Source organism: Mixophyes fleayi, chromosome 2 (assembly GCF_038048845.1).
Source record: "Mixophyes fleayi isolate aMixFle1 chromosome 2, aMixFle1.hap1, whole genome shotgun sequence".
NCBI classification, from domain to species: domain Eukaryota; kingdom Metazoa; phylum Chordata; class Amphibia; order Anura; family Limnodynastidae; genus Mixophyes; species Mixophyes fleayi.
This window is the reverse complement of record NC_134403.1, coordinates 338,872,890-338,892,752: the sequence shown is the minus strand read 5'-3', so window position 1 is coordinate 338,892,752 and position 19,863 is coordinate 338,872,890. Positions and strand designations below refer to the sequence as shown.

Sequence of the window (19,863 nt, the reverse complement as noted above, 5' to 3'; positions counted from 1 at the left end):
CTAGCGTTTGCAGTGTTTCAATCAAATAAAGAGTTTATTACAAATACATTCTAAACGACATATATATATATATGCCTTTGTAGAAAGGCACACTTCACTTTTTTTAGCTACACTTTTAATTATGTTTCCTAGGTCTCTTTAGCACAAATTGAGCTATGTAGAATGGACACAAATTGAGGTAGTGACAAAAATAACACCTTTTATGAGAACAGAAAGGTTGCATCGATCACTGGTCAAAAACACCAGTCAGTGTGAAATGAAAAGAGATGCCATTGTGGGTTGTTGATTTTCTTTAATCATGGTTTGCATTTAATGTTTTTAATAGATAGCCTGTTGCACATTGCAGTGTTCTCAACCAAGACTGCAAATTATAGTATTTTGTATATTTGGCAGGGGAAAGATTGAGAATGTGCAGAATAAGTAGTTTTTTTATTTTGTGTGGGATTTTTTTTGTACCAAGCTACATTCTAGCAAATCGTGCTATTTTTATAATGCTGAATTACATGCATCAAGGTATATTACCATACTTAATTCTGTGTATGAAATACAAATATGCCTTCTCCACATGTATTCTTTGATACAAGTATACAATATGGGAATAGAGATCTGCTTATACAATCTTGGCAATATTTACATTTTTCTGATTTTCCAATAAAATTAACCTGGCTTGAACGAAACAAAGGAAGTTAAAAAAACCTTTACGTTAATAAATTAATATCTTCTCACCCGCCATGCATGTGTATACATTGGTGACAATCAGACTTTACCCTTGAGTTGTTGTTTATAAATATGGCTTAATATTTGGCTGTGTCCTTCTGTGTGTCAGGAATAAACCTGTGTCCCACCAAAGTGACCAGAAAAATTAATTTCCATTCCTGGCCACCTGAAGTCTACTCTCCTGCTTTACAAATCATCATCATCAGCTATTTATATAGCGCCACTAATTCCGCAGAGCTGTGCAGAGAACTCACATCATTCCCTGCCCCATTGTAGCTTACAGTCTAAATTACCTAACATACACACAGAGATAGAGACTAGGGTCAATTTAATAGCAGCCAATTAACCTACTGGTATGTTTTTTGGAGTGTGGGAGGAAACTTCTCCTCAGTAAAAATAAAAGTGGGCGATGAGCATGCGCATGCTGGTTATAAAATTGTAATGTAGGGAAAAATCACTCACAATACCAGTGAAACAAACAACTCAACTACTTTAAATGTGTGTATTAACCACAGCTAAGTAGGACATCATCAACTACTTCCTGAACAAATAGGTCTGGACCGATTTCGGTATTATTGGTAATTTTGGGGCCACATATGCCGCAATTTAGGGGCAAAAATGTCTAAAATTGCCAAGTTGACAGTGTTCATGAGCCCACCATCAGGAAAACACTGGAAAAGAATAGCGTCATGGGAGGATAGCGAGGAGGAAGCCACTACTCTCCCACAACATTGCTGGTCGTTTAAAATTTGCTAAAGACCACGTGGATGATTCAGGAGACTACTGGAAGAATATTCTGTGGATGGATGAGTCTAAAATAGAACTTTGTGGCTTAAATGTGAAACGTTATGTTTGGAGAAAACCAAACACTACATTCCAGCGTAAGAACTTCTTCCTAACTGTAAAACACAGTGTTGGCAGGATCATAGTTTAGGGCTGTTGTACTGCCACAGGACCAGGAAAGCTTTCCATCATTGATTGAACTATGAATTGTGGATTGTACCAACAAATTGTACAGGAGAATGTCAGGACATCTGCAAGGTGGGTCAATGACCTTCAACACACAAGTCAGTTTACAAGCAGATTGATGAAGCTAAAGAAATAGTGTGTTTTGTAGTGTAGTCGATGTGCAGGACTTTTCCACAATTATCATAAACGTTTGATTAAAGTCATTACTGCTCAAGGGGGTCATACCAGTTACTGACAGCATAGGTTCACATACTTTTTTTTTAAAAAGAAAATCAATAAACACATTTTAAAAAAAGGATATCCTTTTTGTGTAATTTGATTTATTGTGTTTATTTTTAGTGTTTTTTATTATTATTATTATTATTATTATTATTATTAGTCTTTATTTATAAGGCGCCACAAGATTTCCGCAGCACCGTATAAAAAACAGATAAACCAGTACAGAACAATAAACAAAAACACCAGTACTTCAGCGGAGGAGAAGAATAGGTAGAGAAACAGGAGGGAAGAGGGACTTGCTCATAAGACCTTACATCCTAATTGTAGGGTAAACAGACAGGAGACACAAGGGAATCAATCGCAAAAGGAGCGAGCAGTGAATAGTGAGACAGGGGAGGAGAGGTGAGGAAATCAAGCATGGAGTGAAGGTTAGATAGATGGCTGGTAGGCTTTGAGGAACAGATGAGTTTTAAGTGCCCGTTTCAAGGTGCGCAAATTAGGGGACAGGTGACTTAGTAGTTAGCACTTCTGCCTTACAGCACTGGGGTCATGAGTTCAATTCCTGACCATGGCCTTATCTGTGTGGAGTTTGTATGTTCTCCCCGTGTTTGCATGGGTTTCTTCCGGGTGCTCCGGTTTCCTCCCACACTCCAAAAACATACTGGTAGGTTAATTGGCTGCTAACAAATAAATTGACCCTAGTCTGTGTGTGTGTGTGTGTGTGTGTTAGGGAATTTAGACTGTAAGCTCCAATGGGGCAGGGACTGATGTGAATGAGTTCTCTGTACAGCGCTGCGGAATTAGTGGCGCTATATAAATAAATGGTGATGATGATGATATTCTCCGTAAATCATTCATAGTCTTCCTAGAGATTCCAGTCTCATATACTTGTTTCAGGATATGGTAATGTTCAGACATTCACACTCTTTATTATGAATTGGGGTATTATGTAGTATTCATACATCGCATTGAAACATAAATCTTCTTAAGCATCAATTTTGACAGAAACTGCTCGGGCTGGCATTTTTGTGACACAAAGCCCATATTCCCTTGTGGTTTCTGCTACATTGCAGTGTGTATATAGTGTTATGGAGTGTGGTGGTACTGGAGGCAATTTAATTCCCTCAAGATTTCTTTATGTCCCCTGCATAAAGTTGAAAATCATTCATTACATTTTTAGACATACGAGAAATTTGCATATGATTGGCAAACTAAAAATGAAAATCGGTGCGCTCCAGTACTTGATTGATCATACTTGTCAGCATTTGATTGATCATCCTGTGTTTTTCTGCGGTATTAAACTTATAATAGTTATACCTAGATCTGCGAGACAAGTCGCTTTGTTGTGTTATGGACACAGGGCTGTGATAGAGATCTGCAGCAAGGAAAAAAAAATATCCTAGCATTAACAGCATGTGACGTAAAATGATGAAAGCGAAGCTTACGGGCTTCTACTCATTAGCATGTAGAAGCTTGTGTTTTAGCTTGGCAGCCTGACCCGGCACCACCTGTAAAACACTCCTACGGTGAAGGCCCTGTGCTTAAAATTGTAAATTATAAATGAAGAGCCTCTGAAAACAGTGGCAGGCAGCTCCGAACAATGAACGATGACTTAGATGCGGAATATTACAGCCTTTCCTTACAAATCTATAATTGCCCTGGTACTACCACAGGTAAAGGGCAGAGAAGAAATAATAGCAGAGACTAGTCCTCGGGGTGGTGAAGGATTAAGTAAGATGTTGGCTGAAAAACAGCAATGGAGAAAGCTCTGCTTCTGCAGTATAGCTGTATATACATAAACAGCATTTATGTTATGTAATTGAGACAGCAATGTTCACCGCCGTGCTACGTGTCATCAGCAAAGCATTACAAAGCTGAGTGCTTTGAAGAATTTATTAATTTATTTATTAATTTGCCGTTCTCTTAGCATAAATTTTGCAGCCATAAAATAAGTAAATAACATTTTATGGAAGAATGTATGTTTCTGGGACCAAAATACGCCTGTTCTCTACCATGGGGGTTAACGCGTTCATTTAAAGTGCGCATGTTGCCTACACAGCAGAGGCCACCATTTTGTGGTCATTGAATGAACCTATCAATTTACCAGGAACCTGTAAAATGATTGAGTCTTTATATGCCAAATGCCTTATCCACTCTCTGATCATCTCCCGCCTGGACTACTGCAACCTCCTCCTCACTGGCCTCCCCCACTCTCATCTCGATCCCCTTCGATCCGTCCTTAACGCTGCAGCTAGGCTTATTTTCCTCTCTCGCTTCTCCTCTTTTGTCTCCCCCCTCTACCTAGCCCTTCACTGGCTCCCATTCCCCTTCAGAGTCCTCTTTAAGCTCCTCACACTCGCCTACAAGGCCCTCGCCAACTCCACTGCGCCCTACATCTCCACCCTCCTCTCTATTCATGCTCCATCCCGCCCTCTCCGTTCTGCCTCTGACCGTCGCCTCTCTTCCCCCCTTATAACCTCCTCCCACGCGCGTATCCAAGACTTCGCCCGCGCTGCCCCCCTCCACTGGAACAAGCTCCCTCCCTCCATCAGAACTTCCCCTAATCTGTCCAGCTTCAAACGGGCCCTAAAAACCCACCTTTTTCTTAAAGCCTTTCTGTCTCCCACTTAACTTCCTACCTTATCTTCTGCCTCTGTCCCCCTACTCTCCCTCTCTCCCCTGCGTCTCTCTGTCTGTCCACCCCTCCCCTTAGATTGTACGCTCCTCTGAGCAGGGCCATCTCTCCTCCTGTTTCCACCACTTCTAACTCTGCTCTCCAGCTACTTAGCCCTCCTCCTCGAGGGTCCTCCACCCCACGTCCACTGTCGCTCCCTCCTCCCCCCTGGGGGTCTCCCTGTCTTCCGCGCCCTCCTTCTTGGGCCCCGTCATTTGCGGATCCTCCCTCCCCCTTCCCCGCCCTCTCTAGCTGTGCATTGAGCGTACTGAGTTGCTGTGTTTACTGTACTGTGCTGTCTCCCATTGTATTGTGATTTTGTTTGTCTCTGTACGGCGCTGCGGATGCCTTGTGGCACCTTATAAATAAATATTAATAATAATAATAATAATAATAATAATAATAATATATGGCTAAGTAATGTCACAGGTTCCAACATGCTTCAGTGATTTGATAGACTGCCTTCTCATGAATGTTGGCTCCGCCCACAACATGGCTGCCTCCACAGTGGCTCATTTACGAAGTGTAAAACAGCAGAGGCGAAGTACAAAGTCTCCCTGGAGTGTGTCACTCACCTCGATTTCTGCAGGTGAACCTCATTTTCCGGTACAGGTTTATGTACACGGTGGCAGCATTTGCAGAGCAGAAGAGTGCACCAGTCGATTGGAGGAGTTGGGTGGGCTGAGTACTAAATAGACGCACCAGTGCATAGGCAAACTGAGGGGGGGGGGGGTTCCTAGTGCCTGGAAATCCCCCTCCAAGCCCGGGGCACTGTATAATTGAGGTGCCTGGACCCTGTCCCCGCTTCACACGGCTCTGCTTGAAAAGGGAGAGCTGCCTGCACCTAACAGTAGTGCACACAGCATTGCCCATGTATATTATGGGGATAGGAAGAGTTGGAGAGCAGCCAAGCACTGTCTAAAATTATAGCGACGCCCCCATGCTGGTCACGCCCACTGTGTGTGTGCATGGTGTGGAAACCCCCCTCTACAAATCCTGCGTTTGCCCCTGCAGTGCACCTAGTTTTGCTCAACAAGAATCATTTTTAGTGTCTATTTTAAATATATATTTTGTAATATTATTTTATCTATCTTTACGCTTTTTAACCCTTACCGCTCAGGGCCAGTATCGCTGGGGCAGCTGATTATCGCTCAGATTCACTGCCAATATTTTTATGATAAGTGATCAGGATTTTTTTTTATCAATGCTATAAGTGGTGATAACATAAAAAATCAGCATTGTCAAGGAGATTGATCAATAAGCCCCTATAGGAGCAATGCAGCAGGAAGCCAGAATTTATCTTGCATATATAAGTTTAAATAGCCAAATAATGATGGATCAACGTGTAATCTTTGTTTCGGTGTTCGGCTTTTGCACGTGTACGTCCGCTGCTTCCATGATGAATCTCAGATACCATTTAATGCTGCCTGGTTTCACTTGACTGCGTCCCACTGTTTGTGTAAATGTGAAGAATTGCAGGGCTGGCTGTGGAATATTGTGAGAAAACTGAAAGGAGGTGAGTAGTGCAACTGCAGCTCCCTGTTATGTAACTAAGTGTTCTCTGCAGCAGCCTGACCTTCACAATCATGTCTGAGAATACAGGGCTTTGCTGGATTCTGAGCTAGAATAAAGACCAAAAGCAGACAATATTAATTTGAGATTACTTAGTAAAACAGGCTCTGCCACATAGAACGAAGGTGAATCTTATGATTGTGATCTTAGATTTCAAGCTCACTTGGTTAAAGGCACTGTAGCTCATGGAGTATTATACAATCTTATATTCATGATTGTGTGTTGGAGGAAGTATCCAGAGGGGGGTGCTGTTGTAGTCTCCAATAATTGGCCTGTGCCTCACTAACCAAACATTAAAGGGCCTATTTATTAGGTAGAGCAAACCCCTATATCCTACGAAAGCTTTCAAATGCAAAGCACAAAGATCATACTTGCCAACTCTCCCGGAATACCCGGGAGACTTCCGAAATCTGCGTCAGTCTCCCGGGCACCCGGGAGAGAGGGCAATTCTCCCGATTCCCGGGCAGCGGTGGTAAGTGAATGGAGGAGGTGGGGGCTTAACGGCGCCACGGCCGTGTCATTGTGGCCACGCCCCCTTGTTTTATTGGACGAAAAGGTTGTGACAGCTTTGGGGGCGGGGCTAACAGCGTGATTCTTCGAGCCCCGCCCCCACACACCCACCTGACCCCCGGACCTCCCGGAACTTAACCTGCCAATGTTGGCAACTATGACAAAGATTGATTATAGGTGTGATTTATATATTATTATAATATGGGGTTGTTTCTGGAATTTGAGCCAGCATAATACATGTCCAGCCTCACACACACACACACAATACTTATATAGAGAAGAACCTGTGATAGTTATACCATGATAAAGGACCCACATAGCCCAAAACAACTGTTGGCTGTTGGATAAGTTCCCACATCTACTCATGTCTGCTATTAGTTGGACTGTGGAATCCCAGAATGTCAAATGTGATGTTTAAATAAAGTGTTAAATGCATTTATTATATGTTTTTCATTTGTGCTATATTACTCATTTTATTAATTGTCTTTATGATGGATATATTATTTAATATATATGGTTTGGAGGTGATTTACTTTATTCATTTCGCAGATGTCATTGTGGTTTAAAAGTGTCCGCACAGTTCTAGTCGCTCCTGTCTCCATCTCCTGATGTTTACTGGTTCTTTGATCAACAGATAATTAATCCCTTGAGCTAAGCTCTTTCTACCAATATTGTTTAAGATGACTAACTGCCTTAGAAGATAAGGTTGTTTAATTGTTTATAATGAACATACAAGCAATATAAATCAAATATTTGCTGTTGGCTATGGTGAACATATTCTTAAAAATAAATAAAGGGGAGCAGGCAGAGCCGTGCACAGAATAAGTCAGCATAAATACCTTACCTAAGGTAGCAGTTTAAGAAAGGCAGCACCTACTCTCGTTCTTGGCCCATACTTGCCGACTCTCCCACAATATCCGGAAGACTCCCAGGAGAGCAAGTGTTTCTTCCGGATTCCAACCACTTCCTAGCATAGTGGGTGGGAAGACTGCCTCGATGACATCATTCTTCGTAGAAATTGCGCCATTGTGCTATCAGGAGTGGGGCCAAAATGACGTGATTTGCCCCCCTGCTCTTGCCACTTGACCTCCTCTTCAAGTATGTCTTAGTCGTTTCTAGGATTTCCAGGACACTTCAGGTGGATCCTCAGGGGTACGAGGTAACAGATCTTGTGGGAGTCCAGGGAAGAATACAAACTCTACCTCAGACAGTGTTTTGCTTGGGACCACCACAGAAAAAGACAGTAATAGATTTTGGGGTGGAATTCAGTTAGCCGCTGTAAAAGGACCTGTGGTAGCGCCTTACATGCGCACGCTGTCCTCTTATTCTGTTCTTAGATACACTCGTTATGAAACTCGCACTTTTATGCACTTTTCCTTACACAGTGTTGCCTTACTCAGTCTTTTGACCACACTAAATAACACAAGTTTTACAGAATTATTTATCCAATAATCACTGTATCTCAGCAGTACTTCACAGTATATATTCGTTATAAATAACCAATACTCAAAACATATGTATGTATTTAAATCAAAGTATTTTACTGCTAACACAGAAAACTTTGTTTTCACAGTTCACACATATATCATAACGTTGATCAACATAACATATAAAATTAACCCTAGGTTCACCACCCTTTTCCTTTCACTATCCTTGCTTTACATATATATCCTTGATAAGAATCAGTATTTATAATATATATATATATTAATGATACTTATCAATTCCTTGTATCCTGGATCCGATTCTTTATCTGCAGTGTGATGTCATCATCCCTGGCAGTTCTCCTCACTGTGTATGTGCTGATTTGAGTCGGCACACACAGTGGTGGTTCTACTATACAACTGCGCATATGCGAGTTGCGCATGCGCAGTTGTACTCTGTAGGTGAGCGTGCGTGCTCGTCGCACGCACACACGTATTCTGTACACGCGGGCACACACCGGCTCCCCCTTCACAGCCGTGATGTTCCTGAGAACATCGCGGCTGCGCATTTTTACTGTTACTACAATAAAATTTCCGCTCATGGCGGTGCGAGGAAATAGCCGCTGAGATTTCTGTAAAAATTCTGCTGCAACGATGTTCTGAGGAACATTGCGGCTAATTGAATCCCCTCCTTTGTGTTCAAAATATGCTGATTTCTATGAATGACTTATTTTCAAAATATATGTATATTTTCTTTCACAGTGGAAGAGGAATTTTTGTTTTACAGTTAAAAAAAGATTTTCTAGGAGACTGTAGAAGACTAAAAATCTGAAAAACAAATAATAAAGGTGATATTCTACATAAGGGTAATACTAGCCCCCCACACTGGGCCAATTCTGACCAGTAGGCTTTTGCTGGGAGTTCTGATAGGTGGTGCTGGGTGGATCAGTGTGTTTGTTCCTGGTTGCGTGCCAGCTATGTGCTCTTATGCACTTTATTTTGTTCGTACATGTCAAAATAAGGTTTTGTGTTGCAGGTGATGAATTTGCATTTTAGGGAGGCATTCCCTGTTTAGTGATTGGTTAGGGTACAGAACATTTTCCCCTCTCCCCAGTAAAAGGAGTTTATTTTTACATATCTAGGGGTTGCCACTGACTATCTTTTCAGTGGGTCACTGTTTGTTCCTTCCAAATACTGTAGATTATATAGGAAAACACATTTTAGAAAGTCATGAAAACATGAACATTAATAAAACTGATACATGTAGTGGTGAATCTCTTATACATGTATTGGAAATGTATGTAACTAAGAGTTCTGCATTTATTAGTTTAGAGGCAGGTTTACTATATGAATGTGGTGTTTTTTGCAGGCAGCAAGTTGAGCACAAAGGGATTTTGTTTCATATGTATCTGGTGAACACAGATATTAGACATTGATGTTTTGTGTTAAGTTCGTGAACAGGAACATTTTGATTATGACAGACCACCTTTAATTAAGGTTTCAGATGGATTGGAGTTAATGATTTATATTTGCCATTTGTACCTGTAATCTAAATACTAAATGCATTGCTTTTTTTTTAGCTTCTTTCTGTACATTTCAGGCATGTTTTTGAGCAGGCAGTGTTGTTGTTTTTTGTTGCGCTAGGTTGCAACACTGATCTGATACCCTTTCTGCATTTGACACAGTTGCCTCTAGAGAGCAACCTTGTGTCACATCCTAGGTTAATAAAAGTAACAGATCTGATTAATGATATAGAGACATTGCTGAAGAACAGAGACAGAAGCAAGACAGAAGCAGGTCTATTTATGACCCATCCTAGTTTCTTGATGTTTAATTATTATTTCTTATCGCTATGATTAGAAATTAATTAATGTGTCTAGGAACCTGTCTTGTATTGTAAAACAATCTCAATCGCGATCTCTTTACTTACAGGTTCTAAAGGCCTTTGCACATTTTGAGATAGGAAGGAGGAGAGGAGCATGAAGTCTACTGGGGACGGATGTGAAGATCCCTCTCCTGCGATGCTCCCCTCATAGGATAGAATGGCTGACGCCATTGATAAATAGGGTATTTTTGCAGTCCCAATCGACACCAATGGGGACTTCACCTGTGATCGGAGATATCTGCTGCGATCTTATAATAATAAATAAGCTTGTTAATTTAAAATGCGGTAATTCTATTTCAAATTCGATTTACCGGCATAACAACCTCTTTGGAGTTTCATAAATAGGCCCCATAAAACAACAACATTGTATTTAGTTAAAGGTGCTATAGGGTGTGTAAAGGACAGTACGTTAAAGAAGAAGTTTTTCAAGTTAAGATCCTTAATGAATCAGGCCCCATATATTTTGTTATACTCATTTCTAAATTAAAATAAGGTCACTTTAGCTTTGGGGACATGTAATTTTTGCTAAGGACACATCAATGCCTACAAGTGGTCCAGCCATGTACTGTCAGCACCTTGACACTGGACTCCAACATATAAGGGGCGCTCTGAAGTTTTTCTGTTCACCTACTCTCCAGTTCTACAACTGGCTCTATCACCCTTTCTTTCCTAGAAACTCCACAGAACTTATCCATTCAGTGGCCCCCCAAAAAATGGTGAACTATAGGTGAGTTATGAAGAGAGACCGAGAAGGGGGGCAGTGACTTTCATCCAAACATATTTTGTTAAGAAGCATTGTAAGATATTGCAAAAACAAACTCCACATGTAGTAGCACTTTGGGTGAAAGAGTGTATTTTCTTAGTGTCTGTAATAGCTAGGCTACACTACACATCCTCTGAGCCTAGCGGTCTCTAGTACACTCACCTTTTATCTGCCTCCTGCAAGCACAAAACAGAGACTTGCCAGTTTGCTGTCATCGCTTCTTGTCTGAGGACCCTTATGTTTTCTACAGTAAAACATCTTCTGTTGTTACATTGCTGAGGCACAGTAAAGTGAATGCTATTTTAAGCTGACGTGATAGGCTGTGGCACATCTGATGCATTACAAGGTCTACAGCTGCCTGTCGGTTCATCGCTTATTGCAGAATTTTGCAGAATCTAGGGCTCTCTGCTTAATGGCATCTCTAATACCTGATGACCTTACTTGCGGGTGGCGGGGCTTCACAAGAAGAAAGAAAAGAAAATCCATATCTCCCTTTTTGCATTATGGTCAAGTTAAAATATTTTGACTAGAGAATAGTGAAGTGACACATGTTATCTGCACTTGTGACAACTGAACAGGAACAGATAAGGTTGTCAAGTATTAAACACATATGCTCTGTGGTAATCTTATGGTGATGCCCATATCTTGCTGTGTCAGTATTACTCCCTTAAAGATAGTCATTTGACCTTTTATCATGTTAACCTTTTTTCACAATATGTAGGAATGATATATATATCGATAGCTGCTGTTACATGAGAGAGGGCTTTTATCTCCAAGTTTTTCCTATGGGAACATTTTAAAAGTCATCATTTTTTCTCCTGATATACTATCCATTCCCTAACTTTAATGGGTGGGAGAGTATTTCATTGTTTTTTCTTTCCCTTTCTACCTTAACATCTATCTCTTGTTATGACTAAATTATATCTGTCCCTATTTCATTACTTATTGTCCCTATTTTTATTTCATTCATTGCTTTTCAATGTAATTTTTATTTTTGGTGCAGTGGCAAACAGGGAGTGAGAGACCCCTGACCTGTAAGTTGGGAAAACTTATTGGGCCTGAGTCATTATGTAAGGAAAAACAAGGAGTAAGTTTGATTCTGGACGAACCATGTTACAGTGCAAGGGGTGCTAATTAGTTTATTATTTTGCATGTAAGGGAAATTCTGGCATCGTTTTCATGTAACACACAAGTACTTGATAGTTTTTTTTTTAAACTGAAATGTAACGTTGATCTAGAACATGCCCTACCCCAACTATAAATTTGCCCCACATTTTAAGTTTTACCTCCCCTCCAAAGCAACATGGTTTTGCCAGGTGCAAAGTTACTACTTTTTTTGGCTTTGCTATCCTAAATGACTGAGGCCCATTAAGATTGGTATTTTGTGAGGACCGGGCTATAGGTAGCTCTATAAATATAAAAACAAACCCTAAGGTGGTCATGCAGAATTTGATGCAAAGTGCGGTTCGATACGTGCAAAATGTTTTTTTGTACTTCTGTGCAGCAGTGGGTGTGGTTACGATCATATGAAGACTGAGTTACATCTTGCACTTAGGACCCCTTTGTGGCACTTTACAATAGAAGAGGTGAACAGGGAAAAGAGAGGGCCATTTAGGGGTATCCAAAATACTTATAAGGCGTGTTGGCGCAAAATGGGACTTGTGTAGACTTAGACTCAGAGGCACATGCACCTAAAACAGGAGACGAGTACCTTGCGGGTACTCTGGTGTAAGCTATATCATGATAATGATGAAGATCAGCTGAGATGCATCTGACACATCCCACTATGTAGAACATGTCTTTTTTTTGGATGCAATTTATGTACGTGTTTTACATGAAAATTGCGTCCAACTCTACCTGAGGCCCTAAATGTTTAGTTAGTGCCGAACAGGCCTGGGATTTACTTTTGTTATTTTATTTTGTGTCCTACACAATAAAACTACTCGCTGAAAATGTGCCATCATTTACCCCAGAAGACAGGAAGTTTTACCATCTAAGCTTTTCACATTTTAGTAGAGAATAGAAGCAGACACAACATTCTAGCTGCAGTAAAATATTTTATATTAAAAAACTTAAAGGGCCAGACACTCATTTATTGTTTTGTTGGGAGAAGCCTGTTTGCAGTTGTTAACGCAATGGGGGAAGTAATTAAAGCTACTCGGCTAGAGGCCATCAGAGTGCAGCACGAGGATACCATCCGCAGGTTAACAGCACAGCTGGAGGCTAACCGGGAAGACCAGAGAAAAGACTGGGGAAACCTTAAAAATTTGGGGAGCAGTTAACAGCAATAACTCTTTCTCTTCTGTCTTCTATCTTCATATTTTTTTTTGTAATGGATGCAGGCGGCGGCACTGAGCCTCAAGATCTGCATGGGCCCCGGTGCCGTGCTGCTGACATGGCGTGCCATTAAGTATTCATATTGTTCTAAAAACTGGTCACTCCTCTGGTCCAAGATGTTGAAGCTACAAGGTATAAAGACATGGTAGAAAGATAAGACACGTAATACATGCATGTGCAAGCAAATTAAGCAATGTTAAGGTGGAAATCCCCTTTTAGAATATATTTTTTATCTATAGTTCATACTTGCCAACTGTCCTGATTTAGGAGGGACAGTCCTAGTTTGAGGGTACTGTGCCACTGTCCCAACATTTTACAAGTCTGCCCTGAATTAGAGGGAAGCCTAATGTTAGACATGCTTAATTTCTTATTCCACCAGGGATTTTTCCAAACTTTTTGTTTTAGTTCTTTATCTTATATTCCTGCCAGTTGGAATAATCTTAGACTTTAGGAAAAAAGGGGTTAGGTCCGCACTAGATAAAGACTATCCTCTGTAAATATATGAAGCATTCAATTGCTGCTTAAATTAAATTGGTTCTCTTCCATCATAGATATATAAGTGCTTAAACTACAAGACTAGAGTTGCATAAAACAAGGCACTCCAGTCCGCTAAGTATATAAAACATACCATTTTATTATTAATTAGTCTTAAAAATATCTAAAAGGGCTGTTTGCCACTGACCGTTAAGTTAAGTTAAGAGACTAATAATTTCTCTGGCAATCAGCAGGGTCATTGCTGCAGACAGGGTTAAGTCTCCACACTTCTCTGCACTCAGAGCACAGGCCCACAGCTGGGGCACATGGGTGTAATTACTAGCTGCTTTTTCCCCAGCTAGTTACTGCTGGGGAGGAAGCATAACTAGCTGGATCTGTGTTGTGGGCGGGGCAACCAACGCCAGCCAGTGGCCGGTAACCTGTTAGGGGAACGAGTGTCTAGCTAGAAGCAGGGTTGCATGGAATTGTAAACACTTCTGTTTGTGTGATTGCTGGAACTACAAGAGTTGCGGCCTGTACCATCTTGACATCACTAAATAAAACTACAGCAAACCTGTGTCAGCAGCATTTGTTTGGTGTGCCTGCCACGATATGTGTACATACACATCTCTACATTAGACCCCACCAAAGGGTCTTAACCTATTTCTAATATTTGAGCACATTTTCTTTCTTCTCACCTATAAATGAATCTTTATTTTAAATATTTCAGTGCAATGGATCTAACTAATGTAGAGTCATGTACGTATACATAGCCTATATTCTTTTTTAAGAATAATCAATAATAAAATTGTATGTTTTAGATATTTAATAGACTGGAGTGCCTTCTATTATGCAACTCTCGTCTTGTAGTTTAAGCAATAATCATAGACTGTAAGCTCATTTGGCCAAGGCCACCTCCAATCTATGTTTTAATATTTTACTTCCTATTTAAAACATGGTTTTCATCTTAATATGCAAGTTTTACATTTTTAAATGATTTATTAAGTTATTTATATCATCCTGGCAATGTCCTTTTTGTCCAGCACCCTTTGATATGACATAGAGCTGCTGTATCCAATCCAAAATGTAAAGCAGAGCTGTATTATTTTTTAGGGATGTCAAAAACAAACAATTTTACCTGAATGACATGAGGACCTTGGTTTAAAGCACAGTAGATAACTGGGATGACATAGTAATGTACTTAGAAAAGGTGACTGCACAAGCAAATATATGTCATTTAAAGTCGTTTAAAGTGGAAATCCCTTTAAGATATAACATGACATATTAAATGAATTTCATTGCATTGTATATAATTATACACATCTCTTAATCCATCATCTTACCAGACATTTTTTTTCCAAACTTTTCCTTTACTGATTGAACATTTTTTTGTATTTTAAATGTCAGTTGAAATGTGTGTTTCAAAAAGGGGAGAAAAATAGATGCACTGAAGCAGTAAGAATTGGTCTGAAATGCATAATAGCACATTAAAAATGAAAATTACAGACATTACCATGTTTTCAAGCTTTCTTAAAGGAGAATGGAAGGAAAAATATGTTACAAGCTTTTATGAAAAACAGACTCCCCAGCACCGTGACTGAATCAGTGCACTTCTATCATGTTCTCTGTGGATGTAGAGTCGGACACATCACACTGAAGTAATAAGTGTAAATTGCAACCCGTAATTTACACAGTATTCTAAGTCACGCTGATATTTAGATGTGTGCGATTCAGAATACTATACAAACACACCTATTTATCTGCCTAATGGACAAGTGTGTGTGATACACTTAAGTGTATCATTCACAGCGGTCCTGTAAAGCAGATAAATAAGCTAGTGTGAAATAAAAAATTGTGCTTCTCCCCCCCAAATAGCACTAGGGTTGGTTAAGCTGTTTTGGAGGGGTGCACAACTTTTTTTTTAAATGTAATTCTTTTTTTTACTTCTTTTTTTAATTTAGCAAGGTTTGTAGCACCAGGAGAAAGCACCCACAGAAGATACGTCTCCTACAGACCTATCTGCTGCTGCTTACAACTCAGCATAGCATGTAAACAGCGTGAACACACCTTTACATTGCTAGGCTCGCCCACTAACCTCTCCGTTCCGTCTCTCTAAGCGCAGAGAGGTGCAAGGAGAGAACTGTGTCAGTCTGAGCGCAAACTGAGACGGATCCTTGGCAGAAAGCGCTTTTTGCGCTGATCACTTGGACATGGGTCAAACTCTACATCAGGACCGTAATGTTTTCTTAGTGTCATGGCAGCATTTATCTCTGAATGTTCCCAACAAAAAAGATGGCTTAATCTAACATATTGCCTCAGAATGTATAAAAGAACTAGTAATAACACTCTTAAACATGTATGTATGTAAAAATCAACATATCTTGACAGACCTTGGGATGTTTTAATTGTATGAGTGTTTATTATACAGCTGACTGTAAGCTCTTGTGTTTGTTTGTCAGCTATTGTAAATTCAGAGAGACTTTATTGCAATGCTCTTCAATGGTATTATAGACAGGAAGTCTGCTATGTATAGCATACTTGCCAACATTTACTATTTTTCTTCCAGGAGCTGCAAGGGGGTGGTGGGCGTGTAGGGGGCGGGGCCCCAAAAATCGCGTCATTTTACCCCGTCCCCGTGATGTAATGACGCAAATCGCGTCATTTTACAGCGGGGGCGGGGCCAAACACAGCGATTCCTGGTGGATCGCGGCGTTTGAACCGAATTCTGCCCACTTCACTAGGAAGTGGGCAGATCAGGGAGATTGCCACACTCTCCCGGGAGTCCGGGGGACTCACACGAAATGCGGGAGTCTCCCAGACATTCAGGGAGAGTTGGCAAGTATGATGTATAGGGGAAAATACCTCTATGGTCACAGTTTTACCTCATACTTATTATAGCTGCACTCCAGGAGAGGGACAGGGAGAATGGCCACGTCAAGACCACATCACAACAGTGAGTGGTCATACTATAATAAGGGCTGGCCATATTACAATGGGGGTGTGCTCATGTTACAACGGGGGCGTGGCCACTCCACCAGAGGACTGGCTAGTGCTGTAAAGCATGCACCAGTAGCAAGTGTGCTGTACCCGTTCAGCGGTGAACGGAAGATACCCAATGTAATGGAGAAGGAACACCTTTGTATTAATATACTTGGTTGTATGTTGTTAACCAATCAAGTGTTCCCCTGAGCATTGAGTGACCTTCCACACTCTTTCCTGGCCCTTAACAATGTTCCATTGATCTTTCTAAAAATGTCCTCAAATATTCCCCAAAAACCTATGTGAAAGTCTATTGGAGAAGCATCACAGCAGTACATGTACCACAGCAATGATTGCTCCGTTATCACTATCTCTTGATAAAGCATTTTTCCTATATTTGAAAATAATATTTTTTAGCTACTGTTATCTTATTCTTTTTACCAAGTGGAACTTAGAGCCCAAGTCTCGGCTTTCAATTCCATGATTTGTAATAAATATACCCCAAGGCCCTGCCACCACTAAGATTTAGTTCAAAATATGACCCTCTTAGCTCAGTTGCTCATTGACTTATCCCAAACTGCAACCACAACTTAATTTAATCAGAGATACTGTAAACCAAACAATTTCCTGCATAGATGTAGCATTAAAGAAATAAAAAGCCAACCCTGTTTGACATGTGAACACAAAGAAAGAACATCATTGAATGTGATTTAATATGACAAAAGGTCACAAAGCGTATTGAGAACAAATTGACATACTGAAATATAATTGCAAAACAGTCTATGTAAAATAAAGCCCAAATAAAACGCAGAGGCATAAAAACTACACTCACACACTTGTCAGGGAATCTGCTGCCTGTGGGAAGGCTAACAAGGGGACTATTACTCAGTAACAGACTGACCCTAAAAAACTGACTAAAATAATTATATCCACCCCCCCCCCCCCCCGGGCCCTGATACCTCTACAATTAGTAGTGATGAAACAGAAAGATCCACTGTTCCTATTATGGAGAAGCACATTTGGTCTCTGGGTGGGACTTGCTAAAGAGCTATTTCAGAGGGTGGAGTGTTAATGTACATTAATTCTGCATATTAATGGTTTTACGTCACTGAGGGAATGTGGGGTTTAGATGCATAAAGCACATTGGTAACGTGCACAGTACTTCAGTCATAAATGTATGGATGGAATACATTGATGTACAAAGAAGTACATTGCTAACTAATCAGAGCGGTCAATCAGAGCAAAGCGGGAGGCTTGTCATTCACATTGGGACTCTTTGTGGAGCAAGTCTTCGTCTATAGTGTTTTTTTTCTCCAGTGGATTTAAAGTAGGAAGAAAGTAGGGGATCCTCTGGATTTAGGTGACCAATAATGGGGTAAAAGAGGGCATGTGGTGAAGTATTTGTTTTTTTTAAATAAATTATTTTTTCATGGCGAGAGTGTTTTTATTGAACACTTTTTTTTTTCATCATACCCAGGCTTACTGGGACCAGTAGTGCCACAGGAAATAAACATTAAAACCATTAAATACCCCAACACCCACTGCCAGAGGTGTTGAGAGGTGCATTAGTGCTTTCAAAAGCACATGGGGAGGAGCCCACTCTTCTTTTTTTTTGCGTAGCAGATTTCTCTGGAGAACCCACGCTGTTCATACCCTTGCAGTTAATTTTTATATATAAATATATATATATATATATATATATATCAGGGGCAAACGCAGGATTTGTAGAGGGGGGTTTCCACACCACTCCGGCAGTGGGCGTGACCAGCATGCATGGGGGCGTAGCTATAATTTTAGACAGTGCTTGGCTGCTCTCCAGCTCTTCCTATCCCCATAATATACATGGGTAATGCTGCCTGCACTACTGTTAGGTGCACGCAGCTCTCCCTTTTCAAGCAGAGCTGTGTGAAGCGAGAGCAGGGTCTAGCGACCTCAATTATACAGTTCCCCAGGCTTGGAGGGGGGAATTCCAGGCACTAGGAAACCCCCCTCGGTTTGCCTATGTATATATATATATATATATATATATATAATTGGTCAGTGTCATTGGTGACACTGTTGCTATCTTTATATAGCTTCAGCAAATCTTCCCTTTATACGATGTGCATAATTGATTCTACACAGGCTTAGGGGCAGGTGAGCGACAGAATAGTACTAGTGATTAAGTCACATCCTGAACCACGCTGACTTTTTACAAAAGCAAAACAAGCAAATATTTTATTTTCTCAAATGCAAATAAAGAGATATAAGAAATGTGTATTTATGTCAATATAAACAGTTATTCCGTCTTTAGTCTTATTTCTTAGTGAATTAATACACTTGTACTGATACAAGATTTCTGTTTGCTTACAGTTGTGCTACTTGACACTACAACGGCTATTGGAGAATTAGGATGGAAGACGTACCCAGTAAATGGGGTAAGACGAAACTTTCTTATTCTGTTGTCTTTTTCAGAATACAAAGATTTAACCGTTATCATGGATCTCTTTTAATTTGACCTTGTTCCCCAGGTACACATGTCTGCTCTGTTTCCCCCTATTTTATTTTCCAATTGAACAAACTAAGCTGCATTAAGTCATGTATAATAGTAATTATTTAATTCAGTCCAGCTTAATTCAAGAGAGGCATAAGTGGAGAAAATTGCAGGTAAACATTGTGGCCCTAATTCATCAAGACACGCATTCTTAGCACAACTAGTTTTTAGTATTAAACGCACATATTTAGGCTTTGCCTACTCCAAGGGGGTTATTCAATTGTTGAATATCCCCGCGGCGTTAAAACTATCACCGTTATTACGGTAGTAGTAAGCTGGATTTCAGCTTGCGGCTCAGAGAGCTATGAGCTCAAATCCAGCGAGAAAACTACCGTAATAACCGTTTTTACGCGCACTATCACCATAATAACGGTAATAGTGCGCGGAGCGTGAGATTTTTGGTGTTTCCGCCAGCAATTCAATATGCCCCCAAAATTCCTCAAGGCACGGATCTCAAGATACGCGTGCTTTTGAAATCGGGGTCAGTTGTGCTGTGCTCTACTACCCAGGATGCTGCAGGATTCGTCCAATATGTGGATCATAGATTCGAAAAAAACTCACAGGAAAAAAAAATGTAATGATAAAACAGTTAAAAAAGTCCACCTCCCATGAAATACAATGACACAGGTCTGCGAAATTTAAGGTATTGAAAGCTTTTTTAATAATGCTTTTATATTCTTAATTATACTTCTCTGTGCATCAAGAAATAGTATATTAAAAACAATGACCACATCAGATTTACCTATAAGAGGGTTACATACATTTTTAAGAAAAAACAAGAAGTTTAATTGTTCTTGGCATATATAT

General features: G+C 40.3%; 1 protein-coding gene across 4 annotated transcripts in view; it reads left to right on the top strand.

The window, feature by feature from the left end:
• Positions 1 to 19,863, top strand: part of LOC142139435 (ephrin type-A receptor 6) — a 630,331-nt gene that overhangs the window by 21,561 nt on the left and 588,907 nt on the right. Inside the window, exons 1-2 of one of the 4 annotated variants that reach the window (XM_075197037.1) lie at positions 4,997 to 5,168; positions 18,876 to 18,940. In XM_075197037.1, the coding sequence (XP_075053138.1) occupies positions 5,000 to 5,168; positions 18,876 to 18,940 (234 nt within the window). In that variant the 5' untranslated portion in view covers positions 4,997 to 4,999. Of the gene's footprint in view, positions 1 to 4,996; positions 5,169 to 18,875; positions 18,941 to 19,863 lie in introns of those variants that run through there. The other 3 variants (XM_075197034.1, XM_075197035.1, XM_075197036.1) reach the window with 3 other exon arrangements.